Raw genomic sequence first — 22443 nt, forward strand, 5'->3', positions numbered from 1 at the left:
TTCTGTTCAGTTATTGTTTGGTCCCTCCCATTTTGAGGAGATTTCTTTTCATTTAGGTTTAAGTCCGTCCTACCCAGTTATCCTGGGCCTTCCTTGGTTGCGTTTGCACAGGCCCCATATTGACTGGGAGTCGGGGGTTATTTTGAGTTGGGGAGGGGATTGTTCCGAGCACGGTCGGTCAGTGTCGGGAGTTAAGGTAGCAGCTGTCGAGGTTCCTGTGTATCCGGACCTCGAGCGAGTTCCCAGCTGCTACCACGATCTAAAGGAGGTGTTCAACAAAGGGAAGGCGACATCCCTGCCACCGCATCGTCCTTATGACTGTGCCATTGAGTTATTGCCGGGTACCACTCCTCCCAAGGGTCGCATTTACTCTCTCTCACAACCCGAGAATCAGGCCATGAAAGAGTACATCGAGTCCGGCTTAGAGGCTGGGATAATCAGACCCTCGTCCTCTCCTGCAGGGGCGGGATTTTTCTTTGTAGCAAAGAAGGACAAGACTCTTCGGCCGTGCATTGACTACAGGGGCCTCAATGAGCTAACCATTAAAAACCGCTACCCACTACCCCTCATGACTTCGGCCTTTGAACGCCTGCAGGGAGCCAAGGTCTTTACGAAGTTGGACTTGCGCAATGCTTACCACCTGGTCCGGATTAGGCAGGGGGACGAGTGGAAAACGGCGTTTAACACACCTTCTGGCCACTACGAGTATTTGGTGATGCCTTTCGGTTTATGCAATGCTCCCGCAGTGTTCCAGAATCTCGTAAATGATGTGCTGAGAGACGCATTGAATAAGTTTCTGTTCGTTTATCTCGATGACATTTTGATTTTTTCTTCGGATCTAGCCAGTCATGTCAAGCATGTTCGTTTTGTTTTGGAGCGTCTTCTCAGCAACAACTTATTTGTCAAGGCCGAGAAATGTGTTTTTCATGCTCCCACCGTTTCTTTTCTTGGGCACATCATCTCAGAGGGGAGGGTGGAGATGGACAGAGAGAAGGTCAGGGCTGTAGCGGATTGGCCGACCCCGGGTAACCGCAAACACTTATTACGATTTTTGGGGTTTGCTAACTTCTACCGGCGGTTTATCAGGGGATTCAGCTCTGTCGCGGCACCCCTACATGCCTTAACTTCCCCCAAGGTCCCGTTTTCTTGGGGTCCCTCAGCTGAGCAGGCTTTTTCGGAGCTCAGGGCCAGGTTCACCTCGTCTCCCGTGCTTGGTGTCGCGGACCCTGGACGGCAGTTTGTGGTGGAGGTGGACGCATCAGATGTCGGGGTCGGGGCAGTGCTCTCTCAGCGCAGCAGTAAGGATGGGAAGCTGCACCCTTGTGCCTTTTTCTCCAGGCGGCTGACCCCGGCTGAGGAGAACTATGACATCGGCAATCGAGAGCTCCTGGCCATCAAGGCTGCTTTGGAGGAGTGGAGGCATTATCTGGAGGGCGCAGAGCACCCGTTTGTGGTATGGACCGACCATAGAAACCTCGAGTACATCAAGGCAGCTAAACGGTTAAATTCTCGGCAGGCTCGGTGGGCTCTGTTCTTCACCCGGTTCGACTTTGTGGTGTCGTATCGGCCGGGGTCTAAGAACGTGAAGCCTGACGCCCTTTCCCGGGTCTTTGAGCCGGATCCTGCTCCTCGTTCCCCCACGCCAATTTTACCTCCGACCTGTGTGGTGGGGGCGGTGACGTGGGAGATTGAGGAGCAGGTTCGGCGGGCTCTGGAGGGGGTGACGGTGCCGCCAGGTTGTCCTCCCAACCGCCTGTTTGTGTGTCCCCCGGTACGGTCTAGTGTGATTCAATGGGCCCACACTAACCTGTTGTCATGTCACCCAGGAACTCAGCGCACCCTGTTTGTGGCAAGACAGCGTTTCTGGTGGCCAGAGATGAGCAGGGAAATCCGTGAGTATGTCCGGGCTTGCCCTGTCTGCGCGCGTAACAAGACCTCGCGGTCTCGCCCCTCTGGTCTGTTGCAGCCGCTCCCAGTACCCACCCGACCATGGGCAGACCTGTCCATTGATTTTGTCACTGGTCTCCCAGATGCAGAGGGGTTTACCACCATCCTCACCGTAGTGGACCGGTTTTCCAAGATGGCCCACTTTGTACCCTTGACAAAGCTCCCATCAGCCAAGGAGCTGGCAGAGGTCATGCTGAGACATGTGTTCCGTCTTCACGGGTTCCCAAGGGACATTGTCTCGGACAGGGGGCCTCAGTTCGTGTCTCGGTTTTGGAGGGAGTTTTGCAGGCTGTTGGGAACTACGGTGAGCCTTTCGTCCGGGTACCACCCAGAGTCTAACGGCCAGACGGAGCGGGTGAACCAGGAGCTGGAGTCCATACTTCGGTGTCTGGTCTCTGACAGCCCAGCTGCTTGGTACAGGCAGTTAGTCTGGGTGGAATACGCACACAATTCCCTTCCCTGTTCATCCACTGGGCTGTCTCCCTTTGAGTGCGTGTATGGGTACCAACCCCCCCTGTTCCCAGCCCTGGAGTCGGAGGTTAGTGTCCCGTCAGCTCTGGCAATGGTGCGGCGATGCAAGCGCGCTTGGCTCAAGGCCAGAGGCAAGCTCTTGCAATGCTCTGCTGAGCGCAAGCGGCTTGCAGACCGGCGCCGGGTTCCCGCACCAACTTACGATGTTGGTCAGCGTGTGTGGCTCTCCACCCGGGACCTGCCACTCCGCTCAGATGCAAAGAAGCTGGCGTCAAGGTTTATTGGACCTTATCCAATAATTAAGCTGGTTGGTCCCTCTGCAGTCCGTCTTCGTTTGCCCCGCTCGCTTCGCGTCCACCCCACCTTTCATGTGTCAAAGGTTAAACCTGCCCGGGAAAGCCCCCTAGTTCCCTCCTCAAGAGCCCCTCCTCCTCCCCGTATGGTGGAGGGTGAGGAGGTTTTCACTGTCAGGCGGCTCCTGGCAGCTCGCCGGCGTGGGCGGGGGTTTCAATACCTGGTTGACTGGGAGGGGTATGGCCCTGAGGAACGTGCCTGGGTACCTGCTAGAGACATCTTGGACCCAGGCATGATCAGAGACTTCCATAGGCAGCATCCTGAGATGCCTGGGCCGTCTGGAGCTGGTCGTGGAGGGGGGGGGTACTGTCAGGGTGTAGGGTGAGGTCCCCTTTAAGAGTGGGCGGGCCATAGGTCTGGGCTGTCAGCACCTCATCTGTGGCCACTTCTGGTAATCACCCTGCCCTATATATGTCCTGTCTGTGTGTTTGTTCAGTGTTGGTTTGTTTGTTATTGATGTCCTGTCCGTCCGGTCCAGTGTTCGTCGTCCATGTCTCGTCCGGTCTGTCCAGGGCGTTGGAGTCCAGTCTGCTGCACCCCGCATGTCAAGGAGCAACCGGCGGTTCATCTGTCTGTGCTGTCAGTCAATAAAAGACTTGTTTGAACTCAGCCTGTTTCCAGAGTCCTGCACTTGGGTCCTGTCCGTGATCCGTGACAAACTGTACGAGACGGATTTCAATTTTAGTTTTTGCAGACTGTACGAGCAGAATCCGTGAAGTGATTAGTAATCGCATAGCAAGAATAAAACATCATAAGCGTGCGCCATTCCAACTCTCTGTATTCCAGTGTTTGGAGAAAAATCCCCAGGAAAGGAAGAGGAGAACATGGACGCAGAAAGAACTGTTGTTGCCAATTTTGCAAAGAGAACTTGAAGTTAGTACTTGTAAGCATGCGCTCGCATTTCACATGAGCATTCCGTTGACACACAGTCACACTACGTCACGCCATACGGCATTTCTAGTGGTTTGTTTCAGCTGACGTGGTCGCAGCTGTCGCTAGGACTCCACGAATGTCACCCAGTCTGACAGTCTGACCTCGGCCACCCTAGAACTGCATGTGCACGAAGCCCAGTCTGACAGTTCTCCCACGAGCCCATCTTTCTTCTCACATGGCTGAAAATCGTGCTGTTTGTGGGAGCCTTTAAATAGAAAGGACTTAAGACTAACCTTAAGAGTAGAGACTGTATTGGCCTGAGAGCTGAAAGCTCTGCCTCCCATTGTACTTTGAGAAAACCTACAGGAACCTCCAGTATGCAGCACTCTGAGAAAATAGAGTAATATTGTACGAACAGTTCTTTAGGATACGACGGAGTCTGGTTGTAAAGAGCTTTATGATGTAAAAGAAGGATTCTAGATTCTGCTCTAGATTTCACAGGAAGCCAATGAAGACACTGTTCTGAGGGACGTGAGGAGACGCACAGCCATATATGTATTTGGAGACTTATAAATAAAACTGAACTGGAATGAATTGGTCATCTTTAGCCAATGTTGCACTACACATTATCTGAACTAGAAGTTCCTGCTACCCTCTGAAGAGATAACAAGTTAACTATGACAGATCTTGTTTAGTACGAACTGGAATGGATGCTAGATAAACCATGTCTTTTAAAACTGTATTGACAGAGAAATGACAACTGAAACGGTTGGAATCAAAACAAAACCCCCAAAAAAGTGACTACATTTAGTGAACTTTTTTCTTTTATAGCTTGAACATCCAACCATTCTTTGAAGCAAAAAAGCCACTCAGTTTCTATTTCAACATGAAGGGAAAATTAAACAGCGCAGTTGTGTGGATATTAAATATCAGAAAAGCTATTACCTTAACTAACATTGATAGGATTGAATTCCCAATTGAATTACCCCAGCTCTGTTTGGGATTCATTTCCAGTTTAATTTGAGGTGGAGATCAATTTTTTATTTCTTAAGTTTCAGGTGTGGGGGACTGGGGGCTGCCTTCATATCTTCTAGAAATCCGGAGGATACAACTTGCATATATTTCTAATGAAATAGAAGTTTAGGTCTATTCAGGAAAAATGCGCACATAAAGACACGCACAAACAGACTTTTGTGTTTCCACAGGACAAGCATATTGAGGACCATAGTTTAAATGCAATGTCTCAATAAAGTAGTGGTAGTAGGAGAGCAACACCAATCTATAAAAACAGTTTTAATTGCATTCATTGATTAATTTATACTTTTTTTTTTGGGGGGGGGGGGGGGGGCGCTGACATGAAATTGTAAACACAACATGGACATATTGTAAGCTTATTAAACCGATAGAAGCCTGTTTGCACGTCCATTGGAAATCTGATTTCTGTAAGTTAATATGGAGCTTTAATTGATTTCTGCTTCACTGTCTCGGCGACCAGTTCTGCCTGCCATCTGGTAATGTGCTTTCTCACTGAAAATAGTGGGGGAAAACTGGAAGAGCCACTTAGAGGAAGAATTCTGCATAAATATGAGTATTTCAGCACAGAAATTTCATGAGATTTCAACTTGTATACTAGTAGGACAAGTGGACTAACCTTTCATCTTACACAGATTAAAGAATCCTTCTCAAATGGATGTTAATAATTACATTGGCTTTCTTTAAATCGCAGCTTGAAATGAGCAGTACTTGAAGACAGTGTTGCCTTTCCCTCTGTGTAAGCAAAGAGGAAACTGGAGTCCGGTACTCACGTAGCGAGTGGTGCTTTCATGTCCTTGCTCTCACTGGCATACATGAGGGAGGAGAGGCCCTGGAGGCGGTCGCCGGGGAAACCCAGGAGGTTGATGATTTTGAGCAGGTGTGGCGGCACCATGGAGATGCACAGGTGGAAGAGCCCGTAGCCGAAGCTGACGGAGCCCTTCAGCCGGTCCAGCGCCTCGGCCGTCACGCCGTTCTCCACCGGCGTGTTGTGGTTGGCGTTGTCGGCCGACAGGGACTCCTGGGCGTCGGACGACCGCCGCTGACAGGCCTCCTGCAGCTGGCTGATGTCACTGTGGCACTTGTTGTACATTTTCCATGCCTTGCGAAGAATCCAACCTCCTTTGATGTACGCTGGCGAAGAACAAGGCTTTGATCAGGCTGGCATGGACATGTCGAGGTGGAGAAGAGCGAGCGATGACTCCCGCCACATGCAGGACTAAATAATGTCCTGCATGTGGCGTAACCCAAATGTATGAAGGAGAGACGCTGCTAGAGAGTAAAATCAGCAGTAGTACACACATAATGGTGTAGATTCCAACTGGCTGAGCACGACACTATACACTAGTCATACGTGTATATTGATTTATCTTTTTTTTTATATCCTATTGTTCTTTATGCTTCTCCCACCACTTCTTGACCTATATTGCTTGGTTGTAGTTGTCTGTGTCACTATGCTGCTGTGACACAGCAAGTTCTCACTTGTGGGACTAATAAAGGTTTATCTCATCTCATTTATGGACAATACAGAATATAATCAGTATCAAACCAATATGAGTTTTGTGGGGGATGTTTCAGTCCTTTTTGGATCACTCTCAGCTTCAAGTTTATCTATGCTAAGAACATTTTTGCATGCAAAGATGTGTTAATCAGTTAAACGTAGAAAAACACTGTTAGATGTCAGCATGTGTTAGCACAGATATTAGCATTGACATATCTCACAATCATTTCGTCTGAGGGAGCTGCTAAAGTGACTGCAGAAGTAAGTAAGGACGTCATACAGATGCGAAATGATTCAAAGGAGTTATAACGTGTGGTAGGAGAAAAAAAACACACGAGGGCTCATAAACTGGCATTCAGACTAAATTAAAAACAAAACAGGATCAAAAATACCATTAAGCAAAGTTAAAGGACCACTATCCTAAATTAAGTACAGCACAAATTGTGCATAACTCACATATTTAAATTATATATATTTATTATATCTCTATATATTTTATCTTTCTGTCATGATCACGGTTGAACAGGGACTGCATGTAACTTTCTAATAACCCAGAACAATAAATGAATGAATACACAAATAAATGTATATTTTTGTGCATGTCACATACTGTATATTATATTAACATTTCTTTGTTACCTGTACATGGAACCGTGAAGACAGAAGTTTCTACACTGCTCAACGGCTTGGATGTAAGGTGTGTGTGTGTGTGTGTGTGTGTGTGTGTGTGTGTGTGTGTGTGTGTGTGTGTGTGTGTGTGTGTGTGGTGACTTTTAAATTACTTTTATTAAATTGAAAGTACTTTTAAATTTGAGCATTTGTGTACATCTTACAGTACATACTAAGGAATAAATATGACTAAAAGGAGCAAGTGGCACTTGATTTGTAAAGTCCAGTTCTTTGATTTTTTGAGTTGTTGCTTTGTTTATAATATTCTGATTGAAAGGTTCGACAAAAAAGAGACTAAATCATATCTGCTGTTACTTCCTTTGATTTGTCTGCTCAGTTGTCATTTCACATTATTCTATATTTGTTTTTAATTGCTCTTCAACCCACCCATGCAAGAAGTTTACCTACAGAAATATGCATGAAACAAACGGCTGAAAGCACTGAATGGAAGTAGACGATTACATTTAGACATTCCTGCAGACTTTCTTAGTTTGAAACAAAAAACATGTTATCTTTTTGACAAATTTGCAGTTGTTTGAACCCTGTTTGGTTACTGCATTGATTCCGATTATAAAAATAGCTTGTATTGGTAGAATATCTCAGCTGTTTTATTGCTGCTTCTTCTCGTCAATCGATTTCTTTCATGAAGCGTGAACACCCAGAGTTTACATGCTCGGAGACACAAAATCCATGTCATCTGAGTAGCGTGCGTTCTTCAACCAACCTGCCCTGCCACTTTATGGTACACACACCAAGAAAACAACAAACGAAAGCAGAGGTATGATGCCTTACATATAGGCTTGATTTCAAAGGGCTGAAAACTGTTTCAAAGAAAGCAGCAGATTCAATGTCATAAAAGAACAACAACATCCTTGGGATCAACTGTTTGGTTATCTTCACAGGATATTGTCTATTTAATTCCTTATTATCATTACAGAACATTATGTTCATTCAGTACTCAAGGTTTGTCTTTGTGGGTTGAATCAGATTACCTGACAGCTCCTGTTTGACGAAGGAGAGCACGGCCAGGTACACTTGGCAGTCGGCAACTATGATTTGTCTCTGCAGGCGGTCCACCACAACAACGCCTGACCTTTGGGAATCCATCTGCATAAGAGGAAGACGAGCACATGGTGAACTGCGGGGACCGTGCAGATTGGTTGTTGTCACACAGGGACAGAGGAAGAAGGCGTTTCCCGAATGCCCTGGAGCTGCTGGACGATCCTCCGGCACGACTCACCCAGACTGTTGATTAAATTTCACAGCTTGCTAATTGAATCTGCGAGTGGGTTTGGCATGATCTCACTGCGGCCTGCGTGGTTATGCCTCGTGCTGGGGACTCTAACACTGTTATCTGAACTGAAGCCTGCTCTGGCGGTGACAGTGGGAGACGTCCGACTGTGGAATCCAACGGTCGGTAGAGCGGACGTCTCCCAATCGGAAGGTTGCAGGTTCAATCCCATCTCTGCCTGCCCACATGCCGAAGTGTCCTTGGGCAAGACACTGAACCCTGAACTGCCTGTGTGAATGCAGTGTGAGAGTGAATGTTTGGTGGTGGTCGGAGGGGCCGATGGCAGCCTCGCTTCCGTCAGTCTGGCCGTGGGCATCTTTCAATAGTTCTGCACTTACACTCTTCTTGATCTTGTTCCTGATTGTCTCGATCACCCCGGCACTGTCGCTCTCGCACAGTTTCTCTGTGGTCTTCAGGTCGTCACAAGCCGTCTGCATCTTCTCCTCCTCGAAGGTCATCATGGCGTTCTGCCAGGAAATGGAAAATAATCAACCTAACTTATCATTGATTTGATCATTTGATTTGGTGATGTGACATAAAACTGATCAATAATAATAAAAACAACCTTTACGTGTTCACTGGGTGGTATCACCTTCTTATATGGGAATGATTTTCCCAATGAAAGCATTTCTTCAATAAAGCCTTTTTTTGTTTTTCATTACGCTCTTTGAATGTACTGTTGCAAAAGTGAATAGTGTAATTTAATCGAATCTAATCCAAACAACAGGACGACTTTGTGAATTGCATAAATCACAAAGACAAAAACGCTTTCTGGAATCCTTTTCTAAAATAACTGCTGTTGCCAAGTTCAGTTCATGCATCAGATATTTCAGTGTTTTAAAACAACACTGAGACCCAAGCTGAGAGATCAGCACGCAGCGATGAGAGCCAGTCAGCTTATTGAAGTATCGTTTGCATCAAATCCACACTAAGGAGCTGAATATGCTAAATATGCATCATGTCTGCAAAATGCCACAAAGGGGAGACCTTGTTTAATGACATTTCACTTTATATCGCATCAAATAGCATCATGTGAAAAAGTTTAAATGTTGAAATTGGAATTTATTTGTAGAAACATTTAACAAAATTATAATATCAAAATACATTTGACCTTTTTCATAATATACTTTGTACTGGAAAGAAAAACATCTGGAGTTGACCATGAAATTGTGTGTGTGTGTGTGTGTGTGTGTGTGTGTGTGTGTGTGTGTGTGTGTGTGTGTGTGTGTGTGTGTGTGTGTGTGTGTGTGTGTGTGTGTGTGTGTGTGTGTGTGTGTGTGTAGGCTACAGATTCTTGGCTGGTCGGGAAGCAAAACAATTTCAGTTTTCATTCAACACCTTGATTTATAAATATTGTTCTTTGTATTTTTACTATTAATATTGTTCTTGGGATCGGAAGGGTTAATGTAAGTAAAGTATGCACCCAGTCCCAAAATGATTCCAATCAAATAAACAGTTTTAGCCATTATTTCAAACCTAATTTACCTACATGTTCCCATTAAATTCCGTTGGTAGGATTACTATTGCAACAACACATCATCAGTAGGGTAAAACTAACGTGTCTCACGACGGTCTAATCCCAGCTCACGTTCACTATTAGTGGGTGAACAATCCAACGCTTGGTGAATTCTGCTTCACAATGATAGGAAGAGCCGACATCGAAGGATCAAAAAGCGACGTCGCTATGAACGCTTGGCCGCCACAAGCCACTTCTCCCTGTGGTCACTTTTCTGACACCTCCTGCTTAAAACCCAAAAAGTCAGAAGGATCGTGAGGCCCCGCTTTCACGGTCTGTATTCATACTGAAAATCAAGATCAAGCGAGCTTTTGCCCTTCTGCTCTAGAGAGTTCTTTTCCTTTAAGAAGGAAGTTAAAATGCGTCTGTATATGAAACGCTGTGTGTTTGATCATTTTGAATAGAGAAGCACTTGTTTCCTTATTGCGCCCTCTGTCAGGGGCTCCTGAACCAACAGCTTGTGTCATGCTCTCCTGATCAGCTTTTCCTTTCTTTCTATGTACCATGGTGCTGGTTTTATATGTGACTCACACGAGTTTTAAATGAATGTTTCACCACCAGAAAACTCTGTCAGTGAGAAGTTTTCTTGTTGAATGACAAACCAGCATTCCTCAGACACTCAGTCGACCATAATACACCAGGGGTCCGTTTCACGAAGCAGGTTTAAGGATTACCCCAGGTTAATGAACACCGAGTTGAGGGAAATGCGGGATTTTCCGTTTCACAAAGGGAGGTAACTCAAACCGGAGGAAGCGGGGTAACTCAAGCCTGTTTCACGAAGCGGTGTAACGTCAACTCTCGGTCAGTTACCATGGCAACAGACGCTCTAGAACTAACCTGGTCGGGAGCAGGTTTTTGTCAGTGAACCTGGAGTTTTGCTCTGGCTCCGCCCCCTTTCAGACGGACACGGGATTTCATTTCCTCATTCAGCGGGGGAGTTTTGGTGAAACAGTTCTGCAGTGCCTTATTCCAGAGGCAAATTAGACGTCAACTTTATTCCCTCAATATGGAATGTGCTTTTGATAATGATCCGATTGATGAAGGCGCAGCATTACTTCGCCGACAATTTAATATTCGCATCATCAGACCATAGATGTACTGGCATTTGCAGACACCTTCCTTTTTGAGCGGTACCGTTTTACTGCCGAGACCATTATGTACATCCACAGTTTAATCGCTCTGTACATTAGCAACATCACCAGCTGAGCCTTGCCCTGACGTCATAGCAGATATTGTGTGTTGCGCTGCATTTCCTCGTAAATGGCAGAGCTGTCAGAGACACCATATGACATCATCACTTCGGGGTCTGATCACCACCACCACCACCAAATAAAGACATGATGCACAATTCATTTGGTCTTTTTTAATTCCTACAAATACAAGAGCTAGTTTAGTTAATGTAGTTAGTAGTTAGCATAATTCACCTGGGACTGTACACCCACCCTTAACTTGTGCTCCAGTTGTTTCCATCTTCTGGAGCGGGTGGAGTCTATAGATGTGTTTTACAGATAACTGGGAGGACATAAGGAGGACATTCAATTATTACAGTTGGACATGAATTCCACAGAATGAACCTCTGGTGTTTACTGAACATCTGTCTCACTGTCAGTCCTTGCAGTGGATGTTGAGGGACCCTCCTGCTGCTGCCCAGCCAGGCCCTGTTAAAAATAATGTGTCAATACTTCAGTGTAGACAAAATTTCACTTTATTCCACCACAATGTTTCAGAAATGTAAACAGGATGAGAACTATCATACCTCTACAGGCCTTTGTGGATCCTCCTCTGTAAAGGCAGCAGACAGGGTTTCCTCGTACTCTTCATCCTACATGAATATGTTTCAGTATATTTAAACTCCCATTTTGCAAGATCTTTGGAGTGTTGCCTACTTACAAGGTCTGTTGTGGCATGAGGGGGTCCAGCAGGCAGAGAGCACCATCACAATCTGTTGGGTGACAACAAAAAGACATGATGGGGAAATAAAGATGAACAAAAGGAGGCTTAAAGAGATATATAGGCCTCGGCATATTATATATTATGAAGGAAGTGGTATCTTGAGGGGTGAGCTCTGAAGAGGAGCTCCTCCAGGGATTCCCTCAGCCACTGGCCTCCCAACATTCTGGCTTAGGGCTCCTCCGCCTCTGTTAAAGGTGGAGGTGCTGGGCCACCACCCGTTTTACATCTGCCTTCTTTCTGTTGGCTGAGTAAAGGCTGTCTTAGTTTAGCCTTAATTATTTGATATCATGTGCTGACATGATATGGGTGAGAAGACATTTATGTGTTTGAAAACAGCATTATGTTGGAATAAAACACCTCACAGTCAAATGGCCACTTGATATTTACTGTACAATGTCACACATGATCGAAATTACGTTAAGAAATGTATTGATTAACAATTAAATTGGCAGCGGTCTTACCCGATTGGACAATGTTTTTATATTTCACTTTCAGCTGCTGCCAAGAGGCTTCTCCCCCGCGGAATTGCACCTAAAAGAAATAAATTAATAAGCTACCATCAAGCAGTATTCCCTTGCAATAATGTTGTGATGACAAAGACGTTTGAACTTACACATTCACTTGAGCAGCAATCTTCTTCCACGCCGCCTCCCTCTCTTTAGCAGCCGCTGCAACGTTGCATTGTTTTTTTTTAATATGTTCATATTCGCCATATGATGGGATCAATACTTCCTGCTCCACTGGCGTCAAAAACTCCGCCCTCAGTTGTCATGGTGACTGGTTGAATCGGGGCTCCATTGATGCGGTCTTTTTAGAGTCGTGGTGCACGCGCTTGACTCCAGGTGAAACTACTCTGAGTTCATCAAACTGATCAAAATCCGGCGTCGTGAAACCGAAAACTCCGCGTTTTCTGTCTCAGTGTAACTCAACTCAGAGCTCGGTGTTAAGCTCATGGCTTCTTAAACCTGCTTCGTGAAACGGACCCCAGGTGATTGATAGAAAGTTAGCAGTAGATAGAGAGAAAGAGAGGATGTGAGTCCAAACAGTTATCAACAACTAAGTATTGTTATCTCAAATTCCATTTGAAGTCTGACATCAAAATGTGATTCTGACAACATATGATCTCCAAGTAATCTTAGAGTGAAATGTGATTTTTATTCAAGTGTGAGACTGAGCAGCTCTGTTGTAGATTTGAAGACATACATTTACCATTACACACTTATTGAAATGTGTCACAATTATCTCTCTTATCAGTTCCATAATTACGTGCGAGAAAGTCTTGGACTGCGGGTGTGGGAACTGAGGTTGGGCATGTTTGTTTCATTATTAATGGTTATTGTTTGCCAGTGGCGGGCCGTCAGGGCCTTCAAGGCTTCTCTGCAGGCCTAAAAAAAAGATCTGAATCAGACTGATTATTGATTATATTTTGTCCATGGATACTTATTAAATAAGACACATACATCCATACTAATGCTTTTAACCGATCACATTTTAGCCATCACCTGTTACCATGGTAAAGAAATCTGCCTTAGGCCTTCACATTAAATTCTGCAGTCTGCAGTGTAAAACGAGTGTTGGTCACGCTGCTGCTTCAACCAATCACATTTTGATATTGGCGACTCAAGGGGTAGGTCTGAATTGTCCCTCCTATCTCCTTATCTATGGACTTTCACTTAACCCTTTAACAGGGTTAAGGAAAGGTGTTAGGAGGCTTTCTAAAGGAGTTAGTGAAAGCCGATCACGTTGGTGTGGCACTTTCACGTTGTGACGTCATAATAATGTGACGGCGGTGCAAGTTAGTGACGTCTGCCGTGGCGGGGAAAAACTACAAGTTGCTGAAAATTGACTATAAAGAGCACATTTGGGTTTTAGATGATTTAAAGTCGTTCAATCCAGATTATTGCTTTGGTAACTTTCATAATCTGCTCCTTTTTCTGACATTCTGAGTTTCCCTGAACGCTCCGATGAGCAGGTCCCTTTAAATGTTGTCACCGCAAGGAATTGTGGGGCAACATGAGCTGATCTCCTTTGGTAAAGGAAGCATCAGTGTTTCCTAGGCTAAAGGAGGCTCTAAAGGAAGCATCAGTGTTTCCTAGGCTAAAGGAGGCTCTAAAGGAAGCATCAGTGTTTCCTAGGCTAAAGGAGGCTCTAAAGGAAACATCAGTGGTTCAAGCCCTCTGATTGGATGATCAGAGAGTTCACTCTCCAGCGCTAGCTAGCAGCATCTATAGTGAGCTGCACGACAAAAAATTTAGTTGTGTTAATTTCAGAGCAGTTTTGTCAATCTACAACAACTAAAGAGGAAGATAAAGATATTCGATTGCAGATTTATTGTCAAAACAATTTTCAAGACCGACTTCTCCATGTGGTCATTGAAGGCAGCGCAGCACTCACACTATGTGTGTATGTATGTATGTATGTATGTATGTATGTATGTATGTATGTATGTATGTATGTATGCATGTATGTATTCATTTATTTATTTCAGGCAAAAAAAACAACGGTTCACGTTTAACATAAAATGTGAACTGGAATAGGAAAGAAAGCTCCAGTTTTGCCTGGAAGGTAGTGGCAAGAAGAAAACATATTTAATCCAACCCCCATTCTCAATTGATATCTACATAATGAACATCACCGTATGGTATGGATTCAAAACTGCATGGCAGTTATCTGGACACATTGTTGAATAAATCATACAGCAACAGAATAAATAATATATTTTGTTTTCTTTTTTTTTACAATTTCTACTTGGCTGGATGAGAAAGAGATGAGAAAATGTGAGAAATAGCAATAGTGTGCATGTGTGCGTTTGTGGACCCTGGATATTAGTGAGTTTAACCTGGTATAAAATCAAAGACAGAACATAATAAAAGCAGGAGGTAATTTTCAGCAATTTCCAAGGTTGGTCACTGAATCGTTTTCTCTTGGTTTGTTGTCTCTCGGACTGAATTGAAATTGATGATTCACGGTTGACTTATACGTGTGTAATATTTATTCTGGTTTATGACTTTAATAGCATTTCTCATGTGTGCAGAGGAAAGGGTTTGTCCCAGAGAGATGATGGGCAAAAACATAGATCTGCTGGATCAATGAATTGAAAGCAGTAAATGTCAAATATTTACAGTTATATAATTGATTATTTTCTCATTTGAACATTATTCTTCTTTAAAACAACCCTGTCAGTATAGATTTTGTACCTGTGACAATCTGTCATCTCATCTGCTACTAAAATGTTTTATATACATATATATATATATATATATATATATATATGTTATAGTTGTAACGTTTCTGCAGCAGTTATATCAAAATAATGGCTGCAGAGCCCCAAATAATGAACAAACCCTTGTTTTCATTCCAAGGTGCTGAGGTCAGGACACGGAGAAACCTCAGGTCGAGCATCAGCTTTGAATACTGAGAGGAAGATAGAAGTCTCACTGACCGGGTCAAATGTCTCAGCGTGGCGAGGACACAGCAGATTGTCTTCAGGTTTCCTTCTATTAAACAATAAATCATTTTTTTGTGCTTTTCCTGCTTAAGTCTCCAGAGAGTATGAGGAGCTGACCCTGACCTCAGGACCAACAAATCAAAACCAAAACACAACAATCTGTTCGGCTTGAGCCACTGTGACATTTGCTGCGGATGAAATGTATTTATTTATTTATTCATTGTCACGTCACATGTCTTATAGCAGCAGTTCCCCACATTCTTGAGAGACACAAATTGTTACCATCGTAAACCTCATTTGTTATATTCTGGAGCGACGAGTTTCTTTCCTCTGAGGCTTCCACTCCGTCTCGGCGTGTCTGTTGGTGTTTGTTGCTTCAGCTTGCAGTCTCAGACTTTTATTCATCAATTTTTCACTACAAAAGATGATTTCAGCACTTATTTACTCTATTGTTTATATGTAGCCATAATCTATGTAACTTAATTGGTACAGTCTGTCTCTTTTTGATGGATATAGTATGTTACTCTCCAGCACCACTTCTGGCTGTTTCCACTTCGTGTACTGCAGACAGGATGTTCATGTTTAACTCCACCATATCCTCGAGATATCTCAAACTTTTAAATTCGTTTTTTTAATGTTTTAAAATAAATAATACACTTTACTGTGATACTTAAAGTTGGCAGTTTTATGATATAAATGTAGGTATCACTTCTGCACAGAGAACAAACAATACATGAAAACAAGCCCATCACATCTCATTTTCACAAATTTGCACCTCGCAGTTGTCGAAATCGATCACACCATACCCGATGTGTTTACAAACAATGTGGAATTTCTAGCTATCAAACTGTATTTATCTTTTGCTAACCATCTTTGGACACCTGCCACAAGGGTTTCTGGGATATCAAAGAATCTTCAGACATTTCCATGATGCTACGATTTCAACAAACCCGGGTATCTTTGGCGAAATATAAATGCTGGAAGTACGTGTTTGTCTGAGTGTCATGACGAATTTGCTTCAGAGAGGTACTGACAAAGTGTTAGACATGTACATCAGCAACTGAAACTGGAGCCTACATTAGTAATTAAAAAAAAAATCCAATTAAATTCAAAAAAATTATTATACAATGCCTCTTAAAATCACAAATTGATTCGCCGTGAATCTTAGGTGCATTATGAATGCACACTTTAGTCTGCGCTGATCCTCAGCTGTTCTCAATCCTACCACAATGACAGTCATGGCTTTATTGTGAAGTTTTACACAGCACAACTAATATTGTTTCTGCTCCTGATATCTGTGGAGCAGCAGCCAACACTCAAGTGTTTGATACTGTTGCCTTCAGACTAAAAGGTACCGCTAAAAGCTAATGCTGCCTTTCGACATTTGTGATTAGTACAGTCTCCACCAAGAGATCAGCGGGTGATCAGCCACCGTACCTTCTACATTCAGATTACACAACAATGTAGCCGCCTGGATTTTAAAGAAAATGTAGTAATCTGACAGGATTTAGCCGTGAATCAAATTATATCACCCGTTACAGGATTTTATGGTTTTTGACAGTCCTTTTGAAGTTGACTTTTGGAATCGGGTTAATTTATGCTCAAGCTTGCTGGCTGTCTTGTAAAAAGAGCGAAAGAGTGTTATGTAACCGCCTTAAAAAAAACAAGCAAGGACAAAGATCCTTTTCTATGTAACGGAGGAACACAGTGACATCTGTGCAGCTGTGTGGTGATGAAAGATGCTTCCCGGCCGAGAACAGCACAAAATCTTGACACTGCTCTGATTATCCCAGCTCAGGAACACACACACACACACACACACACACACACACACACACACACACACACACACACACACACACACACACACACACACACACACACACACACACACACACACACACACACACACACACACACACACACACACACACACACACACACACACACACAGGAAATATAGCGATGAGGTGAGGAAATGGCTTTAGTTTAGCTGGTGTGCTATTAAAATGTACGAATGCATCACATAATAATCACGTTGTCACCCACGCTACCCTCAGTAGCATTTAGCATCTCGAGACGGAGGATGACATCATCTGTGTTTTGTTCCAGTGCTCAGTGACAGTGTGTGTGTGTGTGTGTGTGTGTGTGTGTGTGTGTGTGTGTGTGTGTGTGTGTGTGTGTGTGTGTGTGTGTGTGTGTGTGTGTGTGTGTGTGTTATGTGACAACAACAACAAAAATCTTCCTCCGCCATCAGTGACAGCCGCTACGTCTCAGTGCTGTGCTTCCCTGTAAGAGTAATGCTGTTCTTGACAGGAAGACGTATCCATTATGTTAATGGATGGAAAAGCGAAGCGAAGGAGAGGAAGCTGCTGGTGACAATGATGCAAGTGATCCGACAGATTGGGTTATCTCAGGTCTCAGTGATGGAATGCTGTGTGACGGTATGAGCTTTTTTTCTAATATGACTGAGTGTTTTCGGGTTGTTTTTTTTAAAAACGTGACTGACGACAGAGAGAAAACTCACCAGGAAGCTGACGAAGCTGGCTCCAAAGCTCATCAGTGGACTCTGAGTCCTGCAGGAAAAGACGGAATTTACTACAAACTGAAGACCACAAAAAGAACAGTGAAACCCCTCAATGAATTTACAAAATTTAATTGTGATTCCGTCGTGACAAGAATCAATACGACCAAGGAAACCTTCAGGTGGGACGAGCAGGACATGCAGGTCTCCTGTTACAGCTGCCACGACTTCAAGAGTTCATCATACATTTATTTCTCACGTCGCCTACTCCAAGCATACTAGAGTCTAAAACAATGAGGCTGGATTTTATTCTGAATGTTAGTTGTTTAAGTCTCTATTAAAAAAAAACACACACACACAAAAACCCTATTTCATTAAACCCTTGATTTGAAAAGTGGCCATATTTGGCAACTTGTTGATTTCTGTGGTTTTTACTGAACTGACATATAACTTGAGCAAAGCCTTTTCTACTTGATGCAATTGATTTACCAAATAATACAAGACAATGTTGAAAACATTCAACAGCACAGTCCACAGTAAATAATAATATGTGTTCATAAACATACACCCAGTAAGTCTAGTCAAGCTTTTTTTAATGATTATGAAAAACACATATATTGTAGGAGAGTATATATGGGGAACTCAATCTCATTTAGGGTACATTCTGACTCAAAATGATGAAAAATGTGTGACTTTGTCAGTTTTGATCTACTTTTCAAAAGATGTGATTCTACAATTAGTCAAGTCAAGTCTATTGTCAAGTGTGCTTATATGCATGACATACAGCACAGATGAAATTTCAGTCCTCTCGGACCCACAGTGCGAAAAGGCATGCAACGATAATATTAAAAATAACAATTAAAAAATATATACAACATATAATCATATAGACGGTAAAGTGACAAAGTAAAAGATGTGCGCCCAACGTGGGGTGTGTAGTGTGTAATAGTTCATCTTTATACTGAATTTCCTGTCTCAATATATAGAAATCATTCAAAAACACCCTAGTGTTAAAAAGTTACACATATTATACTGAAAGGGTCAAATGGATATTAAAAAGGTTGACATTCAGTGGGAGGTGTTCAATTGCTGGCAGCTTAATTGGCGAGTTTTTCGTTAATGGGCCACATACAGTCCAGTTTGATCCCAAGTGGGCTGGACTAGTAAAATAATAGTGTTAATAACTAGGGATGTCCGATAATATCGGCGGGCCGATATTATCGGCCGATATTGACTTAAAAATGTAACATTTGGAAATATCGGTATCGGATTTTTACAACCGATATTGGAATTTCCGAGTCTGCATGAACGCAGCATGGGACGTTTACGGGCGCGCGCTTGATGACGTTTAACAACAACAAGTACAACACGCTGGACTCGTGGCTAAGAAGGAGAAGCCCGGTGAATGAAATGTCCGTGGAGGACTGGAGGCTCCACCAGGCCCTCTTCCCTGCTGGGCCAGTACCTGACTGCACCCTGCACCAGTGTTGACAGTGAACCAGTGTTCAGCACTGGTACCAGTACCTGACTGCACCCTGCACCAGTGTTGACAGTGAACCAGTGTTCAGCACTGGTACCAGTACCTGACTGCACCCTGCACCAGTGTTGACGGTGAACCAGTGTTCAGCACTGGTACCAGTACCTGACTGCACCCTGCACCAGTGTTGACGGTGAACCAGTGTTCAGCACTGGTACCAGTACCTGACTGCACCCTGCACCAGTGTTGACAGTGAACCACTGTTCAGCACTGGTACCAGTACCTGACTGCACCCTGCACCAGTGTTGACGGTGAACCAGTGTTCAGCACTGGTACCAGTACCTGACTGCACCCTGCACCAGTGTTGACGGTGAACCAGTGTTCAGCACTGGTACCAGTACCTGACTGCACCCTGCACCAGTGTTGACGGTGAACCAGTGTTCAGCACTGGTACCAGTACCTGACTGCACCCTGCACCAGTGTTGACAGTGAACCAGTGTTCAGCACTGGTACCAGTACCTGACTGCACCCTGCACCAGTGTTGACAGTGAACCACTGTTCAGCACTGGTACCAGTACCTGACTGCACCCTGCACCAGTGTTGACAGTGAACCAGTGTTCAGCACTGGTGCCCACATCATTGATGAGAAGAGAAATCTCATACATTGCTGAGATGCTGAGATGCTTGTATTCATACAGAACAATGTCCCTCTTACACATGAGGACATGGGGAAAGAAATAGACCAGTTATATGGACGAGTCAACTTCAGTCTTTGTTTTTGTTGCACTTTAAAGGAGGGCTGTTTTAATTTTGTGAGCATTTCTGTGCCTTTCTTGTTTATATTTGCACTATTTTGTTACTCTTAAAAGAGATTGAGCCAGTTTGAGTCTATTATTTGACAAGTTATGTCCAGTTATTCATTCATTGACTGTTTACAACTAATGGACTGAAGATATGCCTCTTCCTTTTTTTTATATTGTCTGTGGTGTTGTTGAGTTTGTTGTTGAGGTTTCTCTCTAACACTAAATAAATATGGCACTTTTTTCCATAATTTAAGTTGTTGTTCTCTTATTTTTCTCAGTGTGTACATTTGGAAAGCCATGTTTGATTCACATATGCATCCAGTGGGGCGTCACAATAAAATTAGGCATAATGTGTTAATTCCACAGTAGGATATATTTTATGTTGTTGTTACCTAACAGTTTTGATGTAAAAAACCAGCATTTATCGGTATCGGTGATATCGGTATCGGAAATTAAGAGTTGGACAATATCGGAATATCAGATATCGGTAGAAAAGCCAATATCGAGCATCCCTATTAATAACCTTTGGATGCACATTTTGGATCAACTTGAAATGCTTCACAACGTTTTATTGCAAATAATTACAAAAACTTTATAAAAAAAAGAACTTCCCCTTCAGTTTAATATCTGCAGAAGAAGAACAAATGCAGTCTGCAGTACACTTTTTTAACACTTGCTCCCTTTTTCAAAATACAGTGGAAAATGCATGCATGTTCTTATAAATTGATTCAGTAGCGCAATGTGGCTGTGGTGCTCATGTACTTCATCAGTCAGGAAGTTGATCTGCTCAGATCCAATAAATGAATTATTAACAGCAGTTTCTGCTATAATACTACTACTACTACTACTGATGAAGATGATGATGATAATAATAATAATAATAATAATAATAATAATAATAATAATAATAATTCAATCTTTTTGTAATGTTCATATTGTGAACGGTCATCCCACAGGTTAGGTTCAATGTTCAAACTTGGTCCGGAGTCCGGAGTCAGCTTTTCATTTCTCCCAGTTCATCCCAGCTGATTGCTCCTTATCTGCATTTTGACAAGCTTGAAGATGACATCTTCATTAATGCAGGTGTGTTGGATCAGGGGCACATTGACAACATGCAGGGCAGCGGCCTCCCATGACCAGAGCTGGACACTCCTCACACTGGCTGCTGTGCGGCTTTGGCCCACTCGCCTTGTCTGACTGAATGGAGGGACTGCGTAAAAGACCAGGACACGACAAATTAATATTTAACCATGTTGGGAGGTGACTTCAAACGATCTCCATATTGAGAGGCAAGAACTGTTTTTTTTCTTGAGATTTCACCTAAACTGCAATGAGTTTCCACTCTGACTGTGGATGTGAGGCTTCAGTCTTCCCCTCGAAACCCGAGCATTATGGAGCCATTGTAGCCTGAAGCAGCCAGAGCTATTACCAGTTTTTCAATATATGCATTCACAGACTGTATTGACGATGCCATATCAAGTAAAGTATTCCAGTGTGAGGGCCTGACTCGGTCCTTGCTCATTTACCTCGCGTGCAACTTGCGCGTTTTGATGCGCAAAGGTACAAGAACGCCGATTACCTGTATCTCCTGAAAAGCTCGTCGCTTTCCTTGAATCCGTTGTTGAGCAGCATGTTAATACCTTGCAGGGCCATCTCGGCATCATCTATGTGCTCTGCTTTCTCCTCGACCTGCTGCTTCTGCTGGGACTGCTCGGGACCCGCCATTGTTTATACCGCAGCCCCGCGGCCGACGGACCAGACCGGCGCAACGAAGCGCAACAAATGATTCCTTTTTTTCCTCCAAAGCTAACCGGCATGGGTTAATTTCCACGGATCGTAATGGACCCAAGTTAAACGGAGATGCCTCTAATCGGCTTGGAAGGGAGCTCAGAGGAGAGGCGTGGAGCTTCCAGGGGATCCAGACGTCTGTGCATCTCCGGTGACACCAAGACGGGCTCGATCACACTGCGCTCCGGCGATCGTCAACCTGCACGCACACTGCAGCCGCCTGGACGTTCATTCGTGAGCCGACACAAGGTGATTCCTCTCGAATTCTGCCATCCGTCATTGGCTTTCTTCTTTCGTCCTCATCCGCGCAGCTGCATCCGACGCGTTACATAAGCAGGCTGCTGCGCCGCTCCGCCAGCCCCACGTACTGCGCCCATCAGACGGCCTGGCGTCATAACGCACCGCCGGATGGAGGGATGAGAGCCGCCGAGGCGAAGCTGAATCCTGTCAGCATCCATCCCGCAGGCACCCCCTCCCTCTCGGAGGCGCACCGGCCTGCCCTCCGCTCCGGCGGAGCCAATGGGAGCCGAGCGCGCACCCGGTCATGCGCACGGCGCGGCTGCAGGTGTCGGTCGGGTGTGGTCATTTCATTTCAGCCACTTTCCGACGGCTTGTCACAACTCAATCCAGCATGTGTGAATAATAATGTGGGAAACCGAATTAAAGCGGCTCTAAATATCTCGTCCTCCAGGATATACAGTATATTCATCCAACACCAATTCATTAAGATTCTTTGGCATCCATGACATATGTATTACTTGTAAAGCTGGACTGGGCTCATTTGTTTTATGGTTGC

At 44.1% G+C, this 22443-nt stretch overlaps 1 protein-coding gene across 1 annotated transcript in view; it reads right to left on the reverse strand.

Moving 5' to 3' along the window:
* The window catches only part of LOC308137841 (tetratricopeptide repeat protein 39C), a gene marked incomplete at both ends in the record, with an annotated part of 32155 nt that extends 10571 nt beyond the window's left edge, over positions 1 to 21584 (reverse strand). The window contains 5 exons of the mRNA XM_080506709.1: positions 5451 to 5811; positions 7840 to 7954; positions 8477 to 8605; positions 17583 to 17631; positions 21439 to 21584. Coding sequence (XP_080362835.1) covers positions 5451 to 5811; positions 7840 to 7954; positions 8477 to 8605; positions 17583 to 17631; positions 21439 to 21584 — 800 coding nt within the window. The remainder of the gene's footprint in view (positions 1 to 5450; positions 5812 to 7839; positions 7955 to 8476; positions 8606 to 17582; positions 17632 to 21438) is intronic.
* Between the last annotated feature and the right edge of the window lie 859 nt (positions 21585 to 22443).

This window comes from Blennius ocellaris, assembly GCF_963422515.1.
Source record: "Blennius ocellaris genome assembly, chromosome: 12".
Lineage (NCBI taxonomy): Eukaryota > Metazoa > Chordata > Actinopteri > Blenniiformes > Blenniidae > Blennius > Blennius ocellaris.